General features: G+C 38.9%; 1 protein-coding gene across 7 annotated transcripts in view; it reads left to right on the top strand.

The window, feature by feature from the left end:
• Positions 1–7,877: 7,877 nt before the first annotated feature.
• The window catches only part of GOLGA4 (golgin A4), a 121,485-nt gene continuing 114,994 nt past the window's right edge, over positions 7,878–14,368 (top strand). For 3 of the 7 annotated variants that reach the window (XM_032861225.1, XM_032861222.1, XM_032861220.1), the window contains exon 1: positions 7,879–8,101. In XM_032861225.1, coding sequence (XP_032717116.1) covers positions 8,030–8,101 — 72 coding nt within the window. In that variant the 5' untranslated portion in view covers positions 7,879–8,029. Of the gene's footprint in view, positions 8,102–14,368 lie in introns of all 7 variants that reach the window. The other 4 variants (XM_032861224.1, XM_032861223.1, XM_032861226.1 and 1 more) reach the window with 2 other exon arrangements.

The raw sequence follows: 14,368 nt of genomic DNA, 5'->3' as shown, positions 1-14,368 counted from the left end.
AGCAAAAATGACAACGTAACCCTTCACTTTTCCCTAGTTTACTTATTTTCTGCCTACAATAGGGATGCAATTAGAAACAAAGATACCCCCCCACACCCCAGTTATTTAAAGAAAAGGTCATAGGGAGAAAAGTAGGCTGAATTTCTGGGAGAGTCATAGTCTAAGTTTAGACAAAGATACAGAGACTTTTCTTTCATGGGAGGCTTTCAACTGTTTTGTAGTACACTTTACATGGCATACAATGTTCTTTTGCAAAAGCAAATATGAAAAACATAGTACGTTTAAAGTGTTCTCATGAAGTGTGTGAAACCAGTGTAATGAAGTATTTCAAAGTGCTCCAGATCTGTTTCTTGCTACAGGCAAACTGTGTGTGTGTGTACATACATACATACCTATACCTATACATATATATCCCCCTGCCCCATACAAATCTGATATGTGAAGAACCACACAGCAGTACGACTTTCCCATTTGAGGATAGTGCTCTGAATGTACACAAGTAGAATAATAATTATTTTCTGACAACCAAGAAAGAATTTATTTTAGGGAGCACACTTCAATGTCAATCAGTAAATCATTCTGGAGCAAAGTTGGAGAACACAGAGAAATCAATGTCAGTGGAAGTCTGTGTCTCCACAGTACCAGATCCAGAGGTAGTATGGGTGATGATGTACCATGGCTTTAGAGCCATTAGAGCTCTGGGTTCAACTGTTGCTCTGCCATGTCCAGGCTGTGTTACTTTGGGTGAAATGCTTACTCTCTCTGAGCTTTAGATTTTTAACTTTTATTTTAGAAATTTCATACAGTAGAATTCAGTGTGTATAGTGTATAGGTTTCGGGGGGTTTTGAAAAGTGCACAGAGTTGTGTATCTACCACCATAATTAAGATATTAATTATTTCATTATCCCAAAGATTCCCTCACTATGCCCTTTGAGTAATTCCCCCACGTTACCCTCCCTCTCCCTACTCAAGTCCTAGAAAACACTGACTTGTTCTCTCTCCCTATCATTTTGTCTTTCCAGAATGTCATAGAAATGGAATCATATGTATGTATGGCTTCTTTTGAATCTGACTTCTTTCACTTAGTAAAACTTACTTGGGATCCATTCAGGTTGTTGTGTGTAGTTGTTGTGTGTCAGTAGTTGGTTCTTTATATTCTAGAGTAGTATTCCATGGTATGGATGTACCACAATTTGTTTATCCATTCACTGGCTGAAAGACATCAGAGTTTTGATAATTTGTGTCTTTCGAGAAGTATGTCCATTTTTCTACATTATTGAATTTGTTGGCCTAAGTCTCCTTATGATATTCTCTCATGCTATCTGTGGAATCTGTGGTGATGGCACCTCTAATTTCTGATACTGATAATTAGTGTTTTTCTTTCTCTCATTGAGTTTTACTAGGGGCCCATCAATGTTATTAATCATTTCCAAGAACCAAATTTTAGCTTTGTTAGTTTTTCTTTATTGTTTCTCTGTTTTCTATTTCAGTGATTTTTGTTCTTATCTTTATTGTTTAATGCCTTCTGCTTACTTTGATTTTAATTTTCCCTTCTTTTTTCTAACTTCGTAAGCTGGAGTCTTAGATTACTGATTTTTATTTTCTTTTTCTAATATAAACACACAATACTATAGATTTCCTTCTAAGCACTGCTTTAGCTGCACCTCACAAATTTTGATATGTTTATTTTAATTTTAATTCATTTAAAGCATTTTCTGATTTCCCTTAAGCTTTGTTCTTTGACCCATCACTTATTTGGAAGTTGGCTGCCTAATTTCAAAATATTTGGGGATTTCTAGATATCTTTTTGTTATTGATTTCTAATTTAATTCCTTTGTGGTCCGAGAATATGCTATATGATATTAATCCTTTGAAATTTATTGAGACTTGTATTATGAATTCGCATATGGTCTATCTTGGTGAATGTTCCATGTGTACTCAAAAAGAATGTGTATTCTGCAGTTGTTGGTGGTAGTTTTCCAAAAAGATCAATTAGGCAAAGTTAGCTGACCCAGATCCTCTATATCCTTACCTACTTTTTTGTCTACTTGCTTTATCAAGGACTGAGAGAGGTATCTTAAAATCTCCAACTGTAATTGGGGAGTTAAACATTTATCCTTTCATTTCAGTCAGTTTTTGCTTCATGATTTTGAAACTATGTTATTATGTAGATAAATATTTAGGATTTTATCTTCTGATGAATTGATCTTTTTGTTATTTTGAAATGTTCTTTAGGGGCACCTGAGTGGCTGAGTGGGTTAAACGTCCAGTTCTTGCTTTTGGCTCACGTCAATAACTCAAAGTTGTGAGATCAAGCCCTGCAAATGGCTCGGCACTCAGCATGGATTCTGCTTCAGGTTTTTTCCCTCTGGCCCTCCCCCTCCCTCTCTCAAATAAATAAGATCTTTAAAAAAAATTCTTTATTTTTGTAATACTCCTTGTCTTGAAGTCTACTTTACTTGATATTAATATAGTCATGCAGGTTTCCTATGATTAAGTTTTGCATAGTATATTAGATTCTCTGGTGCATTGTTCAGATGTGCTTTCAGAAACTGAGGCATTCATTTCACCAATAGCTAGTAGTGTGGCTACAGATGGTTCACACCTGTCTGTATTGTTCCCCCTCTACCCCTTTCCCCTCTAACAAGATCTAACAAATCACTTGTAAGTAAATCTCAGAGTCTGTTACCAGGGAATCTTGATGTGTAATATATGATATACTCCTTTCCATGTTATTATTATTAACTTATTTGTGTCTTTATATTGAAATTGCATGCCTTAAAAACAATGGATCTTGTTTTTCTATTCATCATGACCAACTCTTCTCTTTCACCAAAGTATTTAATCAATTTATATTGAGTGAAATTTTGGTATGGTTGGGTTTAAGTCTACCATCTTGCTCCTTGTTTTCTGTTAGTCACATTAGTTCTTTGTTTCCTTTTCTTTTCAGTGCTGTCTTCTTTTTGATTACTCGAGTTTTTAGGATTGTATTTTATATCTTCTATGGGACTTTGAGTTAAATCTTCTGATTTATTGTTTCTTTTTTAGTGGTTGTTCTAGGTATTACAATATGCATCCTTAACTTATCATAGTCCAAATAGAATTAATGTCATACTACACATATACTGTGAGAACCTTACAGCAGTATACTTCTATTTACCAAATTTTTGTCCTTTGTGCTATTATTATCATAAATTTTACTTCTTTGTATGTTAAAAACTCCACAATTTATGGTCATGATTTTTGTTTTAAGTGGTCAATTTGATTTTTTTAAAAGATTTTATTTATTTATTTCAGAGAGAGAGAGAGAGAGAGAGAATGAACATGCAAGCAGGGAGAAAGAGCCGAGAGAGGGGGAGAGAGAGAGTCCCAGGCAGACTCTGTGCTGAGTGCAGAGTCCTACATGGGGCTTCATCTCACGACCTTGAAATCATGCCCTGAATTGAAATCAAGAGCTGGATGCTCAACTGACTGAGCCACTCAGGTGCCCCAACAGTCAATTTGATTTTGAAGAAATTAAGAAAGGAGAAAAAAATAGCCCTTCATATTTATCTGCATATTTGGAAGTTCTTCCTTCCTTCTTGTATATCCATTTGATAACATTTCTTGAGCACTTCTTATAGTGCAAGTTTTCTGGTGAAGAATTTTCTCAGCTGTTCTTTTTCAGAAAGTGTCTTCGTTTTGCTTTCGTTATAGACTAATGCGTTTTCTGCAGTTTTTAGTTTGTTTCAGCATTTTAAAGATGCCGTTCCAAGAAGTCATTATTTTTGTTTTCTGTATGTAACGTGTCTTTTTTCTCTGGCTGCTTTTAAGGTTTTCCATGCTGTCGGGAAGAATAAAGTGTCATACTTGCAATTCTCAAGGGACACTCTGAAGCTGGAGTGCTGAAGTCTGGCATGGAATCTACTAAGAACAGCTCAGTCCCCTTCCCATATGGTAATACCATTTGTCATCTATTTATTGTCAAAAGTTTTTAAAATATGGAAATGGGGGGGCACCTGGGTAGCTCAGTCAGTTAAGCATCTGCCTTTGGCTCAGGTCATGATCCCAGGGTTCTGGGATGGAGCCCCACTTTGGGCTCCCGGTTTGGCTGGGAGTCTGCTTTTCCCTCTGCCTCAGCCCCTCCTCACTGATTGTGTGCTCTTTCTGTCTCCAAGAAATAAAATCTTAAAAAAAAATGGAAATGGGGATTTCCACTGTTGATAGAAACATAAATTGCTATTGGGGGTGCCTGGGTGGCTCAGTCAGTTAAGTGTCTGCCTTTGGCTCAGGTCATGATCCCAGGCTCCTGGGATCGAGTTCCGCATCGGGCTCCCTGCTTAGTGGGGAGTCTGCTTCTCCCTTTCCCTCTGCCCCTCCCCTCAGCTTGTGTCCTCTCTCTCACTCTCAAATAAATAAATATTAAAAAAAAAAGAAACATAGATTGCTATTCATATTGGAGATCACGTTAGCATTAACTATACATAATGAATGGATTCTTCAGTTACCTTTCTGGAAATCCATTATTTTGCACAGAAACATACACACAAATACAGAGACAAATACTTTAGTATTGTTTAATGGCAAAAACTGGGGAAAAGTGAAATATACATTAACACATAGACACTGATACATTAATATAAATACTCTATCCATAGTAAACTACTATGTAGTCATTAAAGAGACTGAAATACAGGTACTGATTAGAAACAATACTCATGGCATGTTAACTGAGAAAAGCAAGATGGAGAATATGAACCATTCTTAACAAAACAAATTAAAGTTAATTAAAATAAGATAAATTAAAACTACAAATACATAGATAATTATATTTACACATCTTATATTTTCATTAATACAGAAACGAAATGGAAAGAATACAAACTAAATTATTAATAGGGCTTATTTGGGGGGATAAGATTATACAGTTGACCCTTAAACAATGCAGGGGTTAGGGGTGCCAATCTCCCACATGGTTGAAAAATCTGTGTGTAACTTTTGTCTCCCCCAAAACTTAACCACTAATGACCAGCCTACTGTTGACCAAAAGCCTTATTGATAACAAATAGTTGACTAACATGTATTTTGTATGCTATGTGTATTACATATTTCATTCATACAATAAAGCAAGCTAGAGAAAAGAAATCATAAGGAAAATACATTTACAGGACTGTATTGTATTTACTGAAAACAAGATCCATGTATAATTTCTCCCATGCAGTTCAAATCTGTGTTTAAGGGTCAACTGTACTTGTTTTTGTTACAGTGAGTGTATGTTACTTTTGTAATAAAAGATAAAAATACAGTGTGATATATACATTAACAACTTTTAAGAGTGAAGTTGTAGAGAGGGGAGCATGACTAAGTGTGTGTGTTTTTAGAGGTGGTGTTAGGAAATGCTTGAAAGGGAAGATGACATGTGGGCAGTATTATCAAGGATAGATAAGAAAGGTGGAAAAAGAAGAAATGTACAAAGTCATGGGGGATAATAAGTATACTAGATTCACTGAGGTGTTCAAAACTACTATGTATAACCTGGGGACTAAAAAAAGAAAAGCAAGGAGGTATACAAAAGCTGGAAATGCAAGGGAACAGCAAGTTAATTTGAAATTTCTGGAGGTTTCAAGTGTGAAGTATGGAGAGGGTGTTGTGAGAGAGAAAGCAGGAGCCAGATGTTAAAGGTTTCTTGTACCGCCTGGGAATTTGAATAGTGTCCTGCAGGACAAGGAGGTCACTGATGGGGTTTCGGCAGGAGAGTAACATCAGCTATATAGAAGATTGATTGGAGAGAAGCCAATCTGGAAACTGGGCCATCATTTAAGTGGTGAAATGTAATGAAGATTGAAACTAGTGGGAGGGTGAATAAGAAAGAGAACAGATTTGAGAAACATCTCAGAGTACAAGACAGAGGGCTTGGTGATTCGCTGGATATGGGTGAAGAATGAGAGGAATGTTTTGACGAACTTCAACAGTTTTCACTTGGGTAACTGGGCAGATGGAGAGGACACCAGCCACGGCAGAAAATACAGATGGCAAAGCAAGCTTGTGAAGAGGAGAAAATGCGAGACGGTGAGAAGAAACACAGAAGGGGCAAATCAGGATGGTGATGGTAGGGGGTGTAGTAGCAGATGATTTTGGTTTCAGACATGTTGAATTGAGGTGCCTATGCACTACTAAGAGAAACTGTTCAGTAGGCAGCTGGATGTATTAAGACTAAGTAATTCTGTAGAAATTTAGTATCAGGCCCTGTACTAGGCACTGGTTGAGTTGCATAACAGCCACGATTTTTGCCCTCCCAAACCTGGCAGCCTAATGAAGATGCTATAATCGGGAGCTCAGGGGAGAGGTCTAGGCTAGAGCTCTCAACACAGAGAGGGAGACTGTTAGAAGTAAGAAGAGAATGAAATTCTTAGGATTTTAAAGTATCATTTACTATGAGCTATACTCTATGCACATCAAACTTCACAAAATTCCCATGAAATATTATTAAGATATTATAGATGAGGAAAACGAGGGGCAGAAAATTAAGACTCAGAGGTCACAATCTGGCCTTTGGGGTGAATTTTATTCTAAGAGCTGTTTTGCTGCAGTGATTTAAAAATACCTCTGGATGGGTTTGCCCTATCCGGTTTGTTACTTTCCCTCATTCTCCATCGTCTTACACCATATGTGTGTCACTTGTAATCTTTCTGCTCCCTTCAGACATTCGACTTTGTGCTGTGTGGCCGAAGGTCACAGTGCTACAACTTTCTTGGTAAATATATAGGTGTTCAGTATGAGATAAAAGAGGACTTAGCCTAGCTGTCCGTGCAGTGTTCAGAGGAGGCCCTGTTCTAGCTCTGCTGCACTTAGGGATCAGGTTATGGAATCTTACAAAGGAAACTGCTGGTAAATAAACTTTGCTAAAATATTAAGATCAGCGTATATTCTCTCAGGTTCTGATACACGAGGCAATGTATAGCACGCAGAGGCAGTTGCTGAGATGGATATAGGGGTTCACAGATGGCCCAAGTGTGTTGGAAGAATTAGGCCCATAAACATTAAACTCTATAGGATGATTGCAGATGCAGATGACCCTTTGGAAATCTGTGTATTCCACCAGCTGTGAATTCTTTTAACATCCCCAAGGATCTGGCACTTAGACTGATAAGGATTTTCGAAAGAATACGTGAAAATATACAATTTAGGTTAAATAAAAAATAAAGACAGATGTCCAAACGGTTGAGATTTTACAATATCGTCCTGAAACGTTTGGATCCTGGGAATCTGTGTCAGACACTTACTGACCTCTGGGAGGGTCCGGGGAAGGAAAGACAGCCCCTCTGGGGAGCAGTTGGAGTACCAGGCACTGAAGATACAGACCCTTAACAACAATTACTAAACAAAAGTGCACTACCCTTCAGAGCACGAAGCAGGTTCCCTGGATCCCCCCCTTCTTCCACCCCAGGCGCTCAGACACGCGGCTCTCCGCTGTGGGCCGGCCCATCCTGCGGTCGTTTATAGAAGCATTACCCTCCCCGCGGGACTCTGCAGTGCCGAAGTCCGGTGTGCGTCACTGCAGTGCTCAGGGCAGCCCTCGCCCCAGCTCGGAAGGTATCCCTGCACGCAGTGAATTGGAGCAGTGCGTAACGCGGCGTATTACTCCCCGCAGCTGCGTTCGGGAGCGACACCCCGAGCGCGCATGTGCCAGGGCAACTTCGTGGTTGGCCCCTCCCGCGCTCCGTAGAGCTCCCTGGGCGAGCTCCACGTAGACCGCGCAGGCGTCTTTGGCACACCGTTCACCTGCTGCCGTTGTCGCCGCCGCCGCCGCTCCCGGGGCTGGATGGGGGGCATAGGCCAACCAGTGGCACCCAGAAGAAAGAGACGCGGCGGCGGCGACGCCGACACCCGCAGGACGAGTGTCCCGATCCGCCCTCGAGCCCAAGGAGGAGGCGGTGAGGCCCGGCCCCTACGGTCCCTGGTGTAGAGAGAGGCCACTGTCGCCGCCGTGGCCGGGTCTCCCTGGGCACTCGCCCCTCAGGTCTCACACTCAGGACACCGCGCTGCACCATGTTCAAGAAACTGAAGCAAAAGATCAGCGAGGAGCAACAGCAGCTCCAGCAGGCGCTGGCTTCGACTCAGGTACTATGGCCGCTGCTCCCGTCTAGTTCCCGACACCCCCTGACACAGGTTCGGGAGCCAGGAGAAGGGAAGGTTCTTCCGTGACCCTAGACGTCTAACCTGAGAATCTCCCCCAAACTCCGGTCTGGAAATGGGTCCAGGGCGGCTCGGCTTCTCAGTGTTGGGGACCTGGGGACCCCATCCCCAAACTCCATGCAGGAAAGTGGGAGAGGGTGGCAAAATCCTTTGGGACGCCTGACCTCTAGTTTTCCCCCAACGCACGACCCTGGCCTGAGAATAAGTTAGAGGGTCTACGATCTTGCATGACTTTTGACCCCTATCGAAGGTTCTCTCACCAATCCGAGACCCCAACTCAGGAGTAAGGGCTAGATGGGGAAACCTGTGGTCCTGTAATACCTGGCTTCTTGTCTGAAGTTCTCGCTCCCGTCATGACCCGAGATTGAGTACGGAGGGGCCTGGATCCTGCTAGACTCCCGATTCATTACGGGAGTCGTCAAACCGTGGTCCGGTGGTGAGGGTGAGGGCGAGGGTCGAGCCATTCCAAGCCAGGCTGCTCGCGGGAACATTGGACCTGAAAGAGGTGGCAGTGTGGCCAGCGTCCAGCGCCCGAGGCTGTCACGAGTTAGTCACTTCGCATAACTTGGTTGATCTCGGTCGGGCGTAGGGACAGACATTCTGAGGCCAGGCCGGGGTTCTGCCTATCCCCAGCCAGGCTTCAGCTTCAAGAGTCTTGTTAGTTTGTTTTTTCATGAATGCTGTTGCTTCAGGAAATGACAGTTTCTAGGAAAAAGGGGGCGTGTTAGTAGTGTTAATTTAAAGAAACAGTTTCCTAGACACCAAGGAGAATGTGTGTTTTGGTGCTCGCAGCACTTTCTTGAGCAAAGATGAGGGCTTCTGCTAAATTTCCTCCCAGCCTTTGTCAGTTCCAATAGATTGAGCAGTGCCCTCTCTCTCAAATTTTAGAGTTTCCACAAAAAAAGGCTGAGTTTTGATTAATTTGGAGAAATTTAAAAATATTTTTAAAAATACATTTATCTTACACAGCTTTTAAACAACTGTTAAGCAACTAATAAGTATTAAGTCAACTATCACATTAAAACAACTGTTGACTATAACTTGAAGTTCTCTTAAAAGCTAAAACTCATGTAAAGTAAAACTGCTTGAAATACATTGGAACATGACACTGAAAGCTTTTTCATTCTCCTAAGTAAAATGCAAATAGTGATTAAAGTTTAGATAGTAAATACCTTACTTTTCATACTATTTACTGCCAGCTTTTCTAAATTTACAAAACACATTTATTTAAGAAAGAAAAAACAAAAGTGTGGTAGAGATGGGGAATGTGGGGAAACACCATGTTAGTTAAATGTAAAGCAGTTACATTTGGGAATGTTTAAAATATTGATCCAAGATTCCATCTCTAGAAATTTATTCTAAGAAAGCTTAGGATGAGGTAGGTGGGTGGCTTAGTCTGTTAAGTATCTGCCTTGGCTCAGGTCATGATCCCAGGGTCCTGGGTTTGAGTGGGGCCTAGGGCTCCCTGCTCAGCAGGAAGTCTGCTTTTCCCTCTCTCTCTGCCCCTCCCCCCTGCTCATTTTCTCTCTCTCTTTCTCCAATAAATCAATTCTCTAAGAAAAAGTGTAGGATGTATGAAAGATTTAATGTCATGGACTTCTATTTCAGTTTTGTTTTAACAGGTAAAAACTGGCTAAAAATAGAAAATTGATTAACAGATTTTTTAAGGTAGTGGGTTATTATGCAGCCTTTAACAAAAGCCAACATTTATTGGGCTTTTACTATGTGAGAGGCATTTTGGTTTGTATTTTACACGAATAATTTTATTTAATTCTTACATACACCAAAGAGGTAGATTCCCATAGGTGAAGGAGTAAAGTTCAAAGAGATTAACTTGCCTAACACACCTATTTTTAGAGCCTGTGGGAAAGTAATAATAACATGCAAAGATATTTGTGTTAAAGGACAGATTAAGAAGCAGCATGTAAGTGTGAACCCAGTTTTGTGGGGAAAAATATGTATGTAAAGTATATTTATATACAGGCAATGAAAATAGTTTAAGAAGGAAGTACTCATGAGATTTTATGATTATTTTTCTAATTCATAATGTTTAGTTTTTCTTCATGAAAATAAATTGCTTTTGTGTATTAACAGAAAGAGGTGGTTTTTAGAGTAGTAAAAAAGTTAACGAGCTAACTAATGTATTAGGTGAGACAGTGCATCTGGATCAAATAAAATCATTGTGTATAAAAGATTTAAAACAGCCCTCTTTGACAATAGGTATAATATATATATATATATATATATATATATATATATATCAAGAAGGTAAAATTAAATTGTTAGTGATCATCTACTCATGGAGACTTGATTCTGTTCCGGCCTCAAATCTTTAGCTATTAAGAACTCTTTAGGATGAGAAGTTCTGGATTATTGTTTTCAAAGTTGAAGACTTTTTTTCAAGGGTGAATTAGAAAAGAAAACAAAAAACCATTTTCATCACAATCCTTTTGCAACAGATTATACGTATCCTTGTTTTCTTAAGCAAAGGATCTTGAATTTGTATAATGGTATCATTTCTTCATTTTTGAGTATAAATTATTTTGTGTTGAAGGCACCATGCCCCCCAACATTTATCTGGGTTTTTGTTTGTTTGTTCTCTGTCTACTCTTTGTAATTTTGTAACCTCCTTCTCTACCTGCCACATGTCTTCTCCTGCCTTTAAACTGTTGTGGGGTTTGAATCAAGATACATAAACAACTTTTTTTTTTTTAAAGATACATAAACAAAATTTTATGTGAAATAAGGGCAAGTACCTGAGGGATTCTTTAGTGCAGTGTAGTGTATGAACACAAATTTTGAGTGTTTGGAGGCCTTTGTGTGCATACTTCCTGTTTCTTGGCTTGCTTTTCATAAGTAAGGTGGCCTGAAAGGTATTTTTCTGATAAATTGTTTGTCAGGCATAGGTAATTCTGGGATAAATGAACCATTTGCATTGCAATATTTGTAAAACTTCCCAGCAATAATAATTATAATAATGATATAGGGTTCCTTAAGGGTTTGAAAGCATTCAATAAAAATAAGAAATAGTTCCCCAATCATTTCTGTTTGGTTGGTACTTAGATTATTTGCACCCTTCCTTGGCAAATATTTTAAGTAATTATTTATTCAGCACTGATGATGACTCGAAGCCTAATCACTAATTAAAAATGAAGTTAAGAAATTTTTAAGTGAAGGTTCACTTATTTATTTATTTATTTATTTATTTATTAAAAGTAGGCTCCACGCCCAGTGTGGAGCCCAATGCAGGGGTTGAACTCAGGACCCTGAGATTCAAACCTGAGCTGAGATCAAGAGGGGGACACTTAACTGACTGAGCCACCCAAGTAATCCCAATTACATCATAATTATTATTATTATTATTTTGAGAGAGAGTGTGTGTGCATGAGATGGGGCAGGGAGAGAGAGAATCTTAAGCAGGCTCCATACTCAGCACAGGTCCCAACCCAGGCTTGATCTCAGGACCCTGAGATGAAGTCAGGAGTCCAACATTTAACTGACTGAGCCACCTAGGCACCCCACTTACATTGTTTTTTAGCAGTGAATATCTGTTTTGGATTTTTAAATTCCTATGTAGTGTTTGTCTTGATTGGATGGGGACCCTCCCCCAAATTTGGGGCATCCTGACCAGGTGGGGACCAGTGGCTTGGGCAGTAAAAGGATTCACACAAGGCAGAACAAAGGAGATAGAAATTTACTGAATACACCTCAAAGGAGTGGTTGGCAGGACAGCAAAGCAGACTGTAACAAGGCAGTGTTTTATATACGGTGGGGGCTGTATTTAAAGCAGGAAGGTGAGGACATATGGGGACATACGGAATTTTCCCCTTTTTTGGTAACTGTATGTAGCCCATTGCTCAGGTAGGGTTTATGGATATTTTGAGGTAGGTTGCCTATATTTAGCCAGGTGGTCACTGTGGGTTCTTTAGCCTTTGTTGAATTTCTGTTGCTCAAGCTGGTTGTCTAAAAGCAGTCTTACAGAATGAATTGGATAGAATAAACATTAAAAAATAATATAGAATACATTATAACTGAGATATATGTAGTACATAAATAAAAATATATTTTAAAATTTTATTTATTTAAGTTATCACTATACCCAGTGTGGGGCTCAAACTCATGAACCTGAGATGAAGAGTTGTGTGCCTCTCTGTCTGAGCCAGCCAGCCACCCCAACATAAATAAAAACATTGTCAGCCTTTTTCTAATATTACTAAAACTTTAAAGTACAGACACAAATGGACAAATAATTGTGTGATTCCACTTATCTGTGGTACCTAGATTAGTCAAATTCATAGAGACAAAAAATTGAATGCTGGTTGCTAGGGGCTGGAAAGAGGGGGAAGTCAGGAGTTAATGCTTAAGGGGTAGAGTTTTGGTTTGGAGAGATGAAGTTCTGGAAATTGATGATGATGATGGTTGCACAACAGTGTGAATATACTTAACACCACAGAACTGTACACCTAAAACTGGTTAAAATGGTAATTTATATATATATTTCACTACAATAAAAGAATTAAAAACAGCAGAAAGTGAGACTCCAAAATAATAGTTTATGTAATAGAAACTTAAAGAAAATACACAGGGGGGAAAAGTCCCTTTCTGAAGGAATATAGCCTTATTGTAATCCAGGTTTACTAAGTAGTTGCCCTTCTTCTTGAAATTGGGGAAACCATAATTCCCAGGGAGAACATTAATATATAATAATTTGTATTTTGACCAGTAGCATATAGTGGCTGTTGATAATTCTTTAGATAGAATGTACATTAAGTTCTCATGTTTTAAATATAAAACAGTCCTAGTTTATGGGATTAAAAAAAAAGTGCCATGAAATTTGAATAGAGTACTGGCCATACAGAATTCTTTCATTTGCTTCGTAGTTGGGTAGGGAGAGCTAGAGGAAAAAATTCTAAGAGAAGTTTTATCTTTCTGGCTTAGAGGAAAAAATTCTAAGAGAAGTTTTATCTTTCTGGCTTTTGGGATGAATTAACCCAGTTTGTTAAATTGTGAGATTCAGAGATCCCAAGACATGGATGAAATTTTACATACCTCAACTTTACATCCCATGGAAACTAGGAAAATTCATAGGGCATTCTGCAGGGCCCAGGCAAGCGAGCAAGGCTGGAAACTGATGTAGAAGTCAGTTAATGTGTTAATAATGAAGGTCAGGGCTCTAAAGTATAGGGTTTTAACCAACAGTGGTTGGTTCCTTCACTTCTAAATCACAAGATATATTAGTAAGACATTCTTATTTATTTATGGAATTCTAGGTAGGAAATGTTCCCCCAGACTGTTGAGCTTCTTTCTTTCTCCTCATCTTCCAGCATTATGTATTACAAATGAGAAGTCTAATTCCAAACCCTTTCTTCATTGGTAGTTAACCTGATCTTTGAATCTTCTCTTCTTCCCTTGATTTTAGAAGATTCCCAATTTTCTTCTTTTAGTTCTTTGTTGTTGTTGTTTGTCCCCCCCCCCCCTTAAAAATCTTCTTAATCTTTCTGGACGAGTTCTTTGGATATTCTTTTTCTTTTTTAAGATTTTATTTATTTACTTGAGAGAGAGAGAGAGAGTTTGTGAGAGAGAGAGCATAAGAGGGGAGGGGTTCAGAGGGAGAAGCAGACTCCCCACCAAGCAGGGAGCCCTATGCCGGACTTGATCCGGGGACTCCAGGATCATGACCCAAGCCGAAGGCAGTCTCCCAACCAACTGAGCCACCCAGGCGCCTAAGGGTATTCAGACTTTCTTTTTATATATTCCTTTTTTCCTGTTTGTTCTGTTGTTTTGAGAGATTTCTTCAAATTTTATTATTAGAATAAATTTAATTAGTTATTAAATTTATTCTAGTAATCATATATTTAACTTCTACAAATAATAACACTAGTAAGCATTTATTGAGTAATTATTATTAATCACATACTTTTCTTGGTTGTATTGCATGATTTCCAAATTAAAACATGAAATAATATAATATATGATTTGTATTATTCCCATTTTACAGATAAGAAATTGAGGCTGGGGCAGGTAAAGTAACTCGTCTCAGGTATACAATTATTTAGTGGTAAAGCTGAGATGAGCTTAGGTAGTGTGTCTCAGAAGCCCATTTTTTTAACCACCGTGCTTATACATGTTGCTTTGTTTTACTTTTTAGTAGCAGCTTATAGTTGTTTAAAGAAACTGAGCTTATCAAAACTG

Source organism: Lontra canadensis, unplaced genomic scaffold (genome assembly GCF_010015895.1).
Source record: "Lontra canadensis isolate GAN:19392208 unplaced genomic scaffold, GSC_riverotter_1.0 scaffold20, whole genome shotgun sequence".
NCBI classification, from domain to species: domain Eukaryota; kingdom Metazoa; phylum Chordata; class Mammalia; order Carnivora; family Mustelidae; genus Lontra; species Lontra canadensis.
This window is presented reverse-complemented; position numbering and strand designations above follow the sequence as displayed.